The sequence below is a fragment of the Arachis duranensis genome, chromosome 7, assembly GCF_000817695.3.
Source record: "Arachis duranensis cultivar V14167 chromosome 7, aradu.V14167.gnm2.J7QH, whole genome shotgun sequence".
Taxonomy (NCBI): domain Eukaryota; kingdom Viridiplantae; phylum Streptophyta; class Magnoliopsida; order Fabales; family Fabaceae; genus Arachis; species Arachis duranensis.
In genome coordinates, this window is record NC_029778.3 from 62,874,543 (window position 1) to 62,883,521 (window position 8,979).

General features: G+C 35.0%; 1 protein-coding gene across 1 annotated transcript; it reads left to right on the forward strand.

Annotated features, from left to right (window-relative positions):
- Window positions 1-247: 247 nt before the first annotated feature.
- LOC107459351 (kinesin-like protein KIN-4C) lies at window positions 248-8,712 on the forward strand. The gene is made up of 26 exons (XM_016077578.3): window positions 248-671; window positions 1,022-1,168; window positions 1,467-1,619; window positions 1,707-1,951; window positions 2,075-2,214; window positions 2,404-2,528; window positions 2,633-2,669; window positions 2,761-2,852; window positions 2,969-3,085; window positions 3,166-3,279; window positions 3,393-3,476; window positions 3,574-3,772; window positions 4,112-4,221; window positions 4,402-4,500; window positions 4,585-4,698; window positions 4,770-4,886; window positions 5,004-5,084; window positions 5,208-5,279; window positions 5,357-5,473; window positions 5,607-5,692; window positions 6,143-6,214; window positions 6,306-6,533; window positions 6,707-6,851; window positions 7,052-7,138; window positions 7,252-7,800; window positions 8,024-8,712. The coding sequence occupies exons 1-26, from the start codon at window positions 552-554 to the stop codon at window positions 8,444-8,446; spliced, it is 3,873 nt and encodes a 1,290-aa protein (XP_015933064.1). The 5' UTR covers window positions 248-551; the 3' UTR covers window positions 8,447-8,712.
- The last annotated feature ends 267 nt before the right edge of the window (window positions 8,713-8,979 follow it).

The following is an 8,979-nucleotide window of genomic DNA, read 5'->3' on the forward strand; positions in this document are numbered from 1 at the left end:
CAAACTAAGCTAGCTTTGGTAATGATGAAATCAAACTAAGCTAGCTTTGGTGGGGTTTCCATGTGGGGACAAATTTTTTCCTCATATGTGCCTAGTGTACCGTTATAACTTCACTAATATTCGTTGTTGCACGTGACTCGCCCGTGACATACCCTTCATTTGAAATCGGACATGAGCGCCTTTTCTCTTAAATCCAGTTTAATCCAAACTCCTCAAGTCCGCATTCAAAAAATCGCACCCTCTCTTTCTTTCTTCAAATCACACACCAAACTTCAGAAGTCAGAACCCTTTCGTTCCTCCATTTTCTTTTCCTCCTTCTTCATCTTCTTCCCCTTTTTCTCTTTCTCTCTCTCACATCGTTCGAAAAATTCTGTTTTGAAACTTCCAAGCTCCTGCGTTAAGTACGTTCAGTAATAGATCGAAATTGGAATGAATCTGAAGACCAATTTCACTGAGTCGTTGACACTAGTGTTTTATATTGGGTTCTAGGGTTCTTATTTTTTCTGATTTCCTTTTGAACATTGATTTTTGACCTATCTATCTACTACGGAATGGAGCATTCAGATTCAACACAGTGTGTGAGAGTAGCAGTAAATATCCGCCCTCTGATCACGTCGGAGCTTCTTCTCGGATGCACCGATTGCATCACTGTCGTTCCCGGAGAGCCTCAGGTATATGGAAAGCCGATGGTCCTTTTGCTGTTAGTTCTAATTAATTTGATAATTTGATTAATTACTGATTTCTTATGAACATTTGTATTATACTCACTAATTTGAAGCTTTACCATTTTGTTTGGTGAATGTTCGGAAGCTGGGTTATAATTTTTAATTCTTAATTCATAATTAGTTTACTTTACGATTGAAAGCTTACGAATCTGTGAAGATATATATGTACAAATGATCTATCTTTATATGTTGTTTACTGTGTCTTGTTAAACAATGTTGAATTCATGTTAATGTATATATGGCGAAATGGTATGAAATCTTCTATCGAAATTGATTGGAATGGTTGTAACTGATAGGTGCAAATTGGATCTCATGCTTTCACCTATGATTATGTTTACGGTAGCAATGGTTCACCCTCGTCTTCAATATATGATGATTGTGTAGCTCCACTTGTTGATGCCCTCTTCCATGGATACAATGCAACAGTTCTTGCATACGGTCAGGTATAATTTTCATTATTAGATGGTTTTGAATTAGTGGCTATGATGATTTAGAAGCTTGTTTCTGTTAGGATTTGATTCTTATCATCCTATTTTTTCTAAATATGAATAGAATTTTCAAAAATAGACCTGGGCATAATTTATGCTTCAAGCCCTCTCTTTAGCAAAGTGGCATGCTAAATACATAACCATTGTTTAGTATCTAATACGATACTCAAGCTTTTATGATTCATGTTTTTATTTCATTTTATACTTTAATATACTTTTTGATAGTTTGTCATTGGGTTTTTTTGGTTCTCAGACTGGATCCGGAAAGACATATACAATGGGCACCAATTACACAGGGGAAGAGAGCGCTGGTGGAATTATCCCTAAGGTGATGGGGACGATTTTCAAGAGGGTTCATACGATGAAAGAATCAACCGAGTTTTTGATTCGAGTGTCATTTATTGAGGTAACAAAATTATTGTTTTCTACTTTAAATGTATTTTTCTAACTGAAGAGAAATTAACTTTAAAACTTAAACTGTTTACAATGATAGATATTCAAAGAAGAGGTGTTTGATTTACTTGACATTAATTCATCTAGAGGAGAAGTGGCATCCACTGCCAAGGTCACCGTGCCAGCTAGAGTTCCCATACAAATTAGAGAAACAGTGAATGGAGGAATTACACTGGCGGGTGTTACTGAAGCTGAGGTTAAGACAAAAGAGGAGATGTCATCTTATCTCTCACGTGGTTCATTGTCACGTGCTACTGGAAGCACAAACATGAACAGTCAGTCAAGGTAACCGGCCATAAAATGATTTTCTTATGAATAAGCTAGTTTCTTTTATTTGATAAAAATTGAATCCAACATATTATTATAGTATGATGATGATGACAATGTGGTTTTATGTGTTTTGTCTAGTCGATCGCATGCCATTTTCACAATCACAATGGAGCAAAAAAGTGGCGATGATGTCTTATGCGCCAAACTCCATTTAGTGGACCTTGCTGGCTCTGAACGTGCAAAAAGAACTGGTGCAGATGGCATGCGCTTGAAAGAAGGTATTTTTTTCATTTGCTACTAACAGTATATGCAATTATACAAAAAATATAATTATGTTAAACTTATCTCAAACTGTAACAAAATTTCAAAATTTGAGCTAATTCTTTCTGTTTCTGCTTGATGATTTCTATAAATGTAAGTTGTGAATTATGTTATTTACTAATTAATTATGGCATTTCATGGTTTAGGTATTCATATCAACAAGGGTTTATTGGCTCTTGGGAATGTAATAAGTGCATTAGGAGATGAAAGAAAGCGAAAAGAAGGAGGTCACGTACCATATCGTGATAGCAAATTAACTCGGTTACTTCAGGTTTGTACAACATTATTTTAACTTTTAAACAATACTGCTAAAGTGCATATGCCATGAATGTATAATATATTATCATGATAAGTAATTGGTCGATAAATATGTAGGATTCTCTTGGGGGAAACAGCAAAACAGTGATGATAGGTAAAGTCTTCATGCTTAGTGTGTTATGACTGCAGTTTGAAATTCTTTTCCTTAAGACATGTATGAATTAACTTGGTTGGAAATGTTGCAGCATGTGTTAGTCCTGCTGACACCAATGCCGAAGAGACATTGAACACTTTAAAGTATGCAAACCGTGCTCGCAATATTCAAAATAAGGCAGTTGTAAGTGATTTAAATTATTGTCTAATATGAATATAGTATAATTTTTACTTTCATATGGGTGGTGTTGTATCACATTTCTTATATTTTGGTGTTTTTGAAATTTTCTTGTATTTTAGGTTAATCGTGATCCAGTTGGAGCTCAATTACAGACAATGCGAAGTCAGATTGAGCAATTGCAGGCTGAGCTGCTGTTTTATCGAGGTGATGCTGGTAGACCATTTGAGGAACTTCAGGTACTTCACTAATCTTAGAAAGCATAAATGGTTGAACCCTTATATGTCAGTTATAGGTTCCAATGTCGTTTTCTTCCCAGATTCTTAAACACAAGATATCCATCCTTGAAGCAAGCAATAAAGAGCTACAGCGTGAGCTTCAAGAACGTCGAGTAACTTGTGAGAGTTTAGCTGAACGTGCTTGCCTTGCTCAGGTCTTTCTACTTTCCTATACTTATTTGTATCATATAAAATATTACAATTACGATACTGTATTTTATTTTGCATCAAGCTGTTGGGTCTCACTCAAGGTGGTGAATGCTTTTAGGTGGAAAAAGACCAGTTGGTCATGAAAATAGAATCATTTCGAAATGGTAAATCTTGGGATGAGATAGATTCAAATTCAAATCAGGTTTGAACTTCGATAAATCAAGTCATTGTTGAGGCACAATTATTCTTTTCTAATGAAGTAGAGCCATCACTCACTCATGGTTTGAACTTATTCGTAGGACTATGACCTAGTGAAATCTTATGTGTCAAAGATTCAAGATCTGGAAGGTGAATTGTTGCGTTTGAAAAATTCAAGCAAAACACCAAACCATTTGGTTGAGTGGGTTGATTCGGTTGACAGTGGTTTCCCTTCAAAAAATTCGTTTGCTTGTGGTAATGAGTTCTCATCTGATGATGCCAAATCTGCGGACATAACAGGTAGCAATGACTATGGAAATATTATTGTGCAGTATGCAGTGTATTTTTAATTGATCTTGGGTTTAGGGTTGCACCAAATCTTTAATATTACAATTGATTGTTAATGCTAGATTTACAGTAGAATTTTTATATTTTAATACTCACGGATGGCAAATCTGCATTTGAAGTTTAAAAGATTACAATTGATTGTTAATGCTAGACTTGCAATGCATTTTGATCTTTTAATACCACTTTAAAAAAATTGATTATAAATTTGCATTTGCAGTTTCATTTTAATTTTGAATTCATATCTGATCCTAAATATATCAATAGATGGTTTCTAAAATGGTACATGTACAGGTAATGCAGATGATGTGGAAGATCATGCTAAGGAGATAGAACACTCTTCTCTTCAAGAGAAATTTGATAGGGAACTCAAAGAATTGGATAAGAAACTTGAACAAAAGGAGGTAAAATTGCTGGATATAGTTTTTATCCTATATAGACTAAATATTTTGTCTTTTGTATGCTAGTATCTTTACTAGAATTAGCTGATTCAGAACACATGTGAGGTGTGATATGCAATTAGTACATGTTTCATTCTGATCTTGTAAGATGTTTGACTGGGTAATTTTTTCCCGCTGTTGCAGGCTGAAATGAAACTTTATAATAATGCTGATACATCGGTCCTTAAGCATCATTATGAAAAGAAAGTACTCGAGTTGGAGCAAGAGAAGAAAGTTCTGCAGGTAATTGTTTTTTGTTATTATATTTTAGTTGTATTGCATTTGAAACTTACTGCATAATTCCATTCCTTTTCTATGTTATCGTAGAGAGAAATTGAGGAACTTAGGTGCAATCTTGCAAATATTTCATCCACCTCGGATGAAGGTGCTCAAAAGTTAAAGGCAGATTATCTCCAAAAGTTGAATGCTCTTGAAGCACAGGTGAAATTATTATTTCAATGTATAATTCTTAATTGTTATCCAATGCGTTGAACTGATTGTTTGGCATTTAGGTCTCTGAGCTGAAGAAGAAACAAGATGCCCAGGCTCAACTATTGAGGCAAAAACAGAAAAGTGATGAGGCTGCAAAACGACTTCAGGATGAGATCCATAGAATCAAATCTCAAAAGGTGCAATGGTGTTGGTTGTTTATGAAACTTGTATTTTTAGTTTGAAGTAGAGCGATTCAGTTTTGTTTTACCCCCACCCTCTTAAAGGTCATTACTGATTGCTTATTTCTTCTTTAGGTCCAACTGCAGCATAAGATTAAACAAGAATCTGAACAATTTAGGTTATGGAAAGCTAACCGTGAAAAAGAAGTTATGCAGGTAATGTAATACGGGAGAATTTAGTAATGGTATTAAAGTTTTATCTTTGTTTATACTTTAGTTTTAACAAATGAATTAGTTATGAAAGTGAATCTTCTAATACAAAAATTCCTAAATGACCAGCTGAAAAAAGAAGGGAGGAGAAATGAATATGAGATGCACAAGCTGTTGGCATTGAATCAAAGGCAAAAGATGGTATGTTGCAGTTCAAATTGCTGCCGTAATCTAATTTGGATGCTGTTTATTCCCACTAATTTTGTGTTCACGTGCAGGTATTGCAAAGAAAGACAGAAGAAGCTTCCTTGGCTACAAAAAGGCTAAAAGAACTTTTGGAATCTCGAAAAACGTCCATGCGTGAAGCCGCAGGTGGTAATGGTCCTGGAATTCAGGTACTCCCCAGTTCCAAGTTTATGTTTCATTTATTTTGTTCCTCCCTAACACCAATTATTGCTTTCTTTTGCTGGCTATTTAACTTGACTTCCAGTGTAATTATTGCTCTAACATATCTATTTCTCTTTGAAGGCTTTGATGCAGGCAATTGAACATGAGTTGGAAGTCACTGTCCGAGTACACGAAGTACGATCAGAATATGAGCGTCAAATAGAAGAGTATGTGTTATTTCTATTTATAGTGTCTTCTAAAATCCAGAAGTGTAGATACCATGTTAATGGTTGTATGTGAAGCGACTCTAAAAATTTTCAGTTCATTTTATTCACCATTTTTAAATAGAGAAATGATGCATGAAATAGACAGAGTGTACAAAGTCCAAGCTTCTATTTATTATGTAAGAAGATTTTGATTACATTTCTCTGTATGAATTGAACTGAAAATATGAGAAATCTGGATCATTCTACAAATTATCATGTTATGCATAAATATTTTAAGAATAACTTCTGGTGCATATATTAGCTTGAATTTTGGGAGTATTTAAGAGCATGCATGGATGACAATTTGAAAAGCTTTGCCACTTGGAGGGTTTGAAATATTTCTCAAGCTCACACACTGTTTGTTACTCATATTAGAGCTTTGCTTACAAACTCTTTGAATGGTTGATTCAGGAGGGCTAAAATGGCAAAGGAGATCAGCAGGTTAAGAGAAGAGGCAGAGATGATGAAGCAAAACAATACAAGGTGAAAAAGGCTTCAGTTATATACTGGATGTAATTAACAAACCATCTTTTCCTTATTTCTTTGCAAACTAATTGGCTGGTATTTAATGCAGCGATGGTCTCATCTCGATGTCTCCTGGTGCAAGAAATTCTAGGATTTTTGCTCTCGAAAATATGCTTTCAACGTCTTCTACAACCCTGGTGACTATGGCATCTCAGTTATCAGAGGCCGAAGAGCGTGAACGGGTATTTAGTGGCAAGGGACGTTGGAACCATGTCCGAACCCTTGCTGATGCCAAGAATTTAATGAATTTTCTGTTCAATATAGCATCTTCGTCAAGGTAGCTTATCTCATCTTCTGAGGGAATTTGTCATTTACTCATTTTTAGTCTGATGAAGATGTCTTTTAGAGAAGTAAAATTTGGGACATTTTGCTGAAATGCGTTATCTGAACTTTCCTTAATTATTTAATGAGGATATTAGTGGACTTATTCATTGATTTTCTTTATATCAGATGTGTAGTGAGAGATAAAGAAGTTGCCTGTAGAGAGAAGGAGATCGAGATAAGAGACTTGAAAGAAAAAGTAGTAAGACTAAGTTGTTCCCTTAGACAGATGGAAATGCAGAAGGCTGAGCTCATTCATCGGTTGAATTTGTTGGTTAGTATAATTGAGGTGTCTCATGTATTTTCCTTTCTAATAAGAAACCTTTTTCTTTTCCAAATTTAACCGTACTTTATAAAAATGTTTGATGTGGATGTTGATTTTCCTTGATGCACCAAAAACAAATGGAGAAATATATCTATTAATGTTACTTTGTCTCTCCATTCTCAAATGAATAATAATTTAACTTTATGCAGAGTGCAAAGAGATATTCTGAATCCATAGGAGAGTCAGAATATGCTGACATAGGTGTTGGAGCGCATAAGTATGACCTGCGCAAGCCGGTAAGTTTCACATATTTGGCTCTCCTGCGATGACACCTCCAAAGGATTATATGTTGTCTGATTTATTTTTTATGGGGATGTTTTTAATTATTAATCAATTGGTTATCATTTAGGAAAATCGACGATCTACCTTTTTATTTGAGGACATGGATATATCAGAATCAGAATCAGATGGCTATGAGGTAGAGGCAACTGATGATGAATGGGTAGAGTCAGGAAAATTACATGTTAGAAAAAGAAAATCTAAAAGAAGTGTGGAAAGCAATCCATCAAATACCAGTCAAGAAGATGTTAAAGATGATTCAATAGAAGGATCTGGTGCATCTGGCAACATTGCACCGGAAGTTTGCTGCTCGTGCAGTAAAAATTCACTTTGCAAGACATCAAAATGCAAGTGTAGAACTCTGGGAAGCTCTTGTGGGAGCTCTTGTGGTTGCCGTGCAAGCAAGTGTGCCAACAGAGTTGCATCGGAAGAACCGGCATACTTGGGATTGGTTCAAGGGACTGGAAATGATTCTAGTACTGAGGAATCCGAGAAAGACCGCATTCTTGCTACTCAAGGTGCTGAATTGCTGCAGGGTGCACTGACTGATGGGCCTACTGAGACCAACAACAATGGTCATGGTTCAAGAAAGGCTCTCTCTGACATTGGAAACACACAGGTGCTTGATTTATGTTTTTAAAATCTCTCAACATTGGAAATTCATTTAATTCTTTTTCCCCGATTAATTAGATTGTAATTTAATGTAAAATTGCTTCAAACTGCCACTAGTTTCAGTATTTTGTTTTCTTGGTATAGCTGCCATTACTTGCGCTTTTGTTGAATCTAAAAGGTTATGATAATGATAGTCTTATTAACAAATTAATACTGTGTTACTTTTGCAGGCCAAATCAAACATACAAAAGGATACCCAGAGAAAGAAATGGCGGAAATCCAAAATACAGCTTGTTCCAGTTCCGGCAACATCCTCGCAACCGGATAATTCTGAAGCCATTAAGAAAGAAAATAATGTAATTATTGAAGCTATTGTATCCAACAACATACCCCAGAAAGTGCACTCAGTCAGATCTGAAAATGCTTTAGTGATCCCCAAGGTAGAGAATAACTTCATTGAGACAGATATCCCTTTGAGAATACCACGGGCCATGCGAAAACAAGCACCTTCGATTGGTGGCAGCATTCCATTGGGTGACAGGAATGCTAGTAAGCAAGATGAATCTGTCAGTAAGAAGGAGGCTGAAGCTTTTGATGCCAGAAGTCCAATCCAACAGAAAAGAGCACTGGAAAAAGAGAACAACGGTCGTTAAATCTTGTCTTTTTCTTACTCCACGGTTGGGTATGAAATGACTAGGAATGTGTACCAAATTGTTGTTTTTGTCTTCAGCAGACAAATATAGAAAACTTGTCTTTTTATTTTTTCATTTTTTAATTAGATTAGATAGTTCATGTAAGCGATTCTATGCTGGAGATTGCTGATCTTCAGATGATAACATCTTAACTGCTGAAGTGTAGTTTATGTTTGGTTTAGAGCATGAACAAATCTTGAATGCTAGACCAAACTTGTTTAAATGATTTTTTTTAAACATGATTTTTATCTTCAAAAGTAGATTTATTTAAAGCAAGAAGTAACATTTGTAGCTTTTGCTTTCAATTTTTACAGTTGAGAATTGATTAAAAAACTTGTTCTCTCAATTATTCTTTTTCATTTTTTTTCTTTTCTACGTACACGGTTATTTTTATTTTTAACAAATCTTTTTATTGTCAACTTTTTTATATGCAAAGCTATCTTCATTTTATTTTTCAATTATCCTTCTTCAGCTTCTATTTTTATTTTATTTTA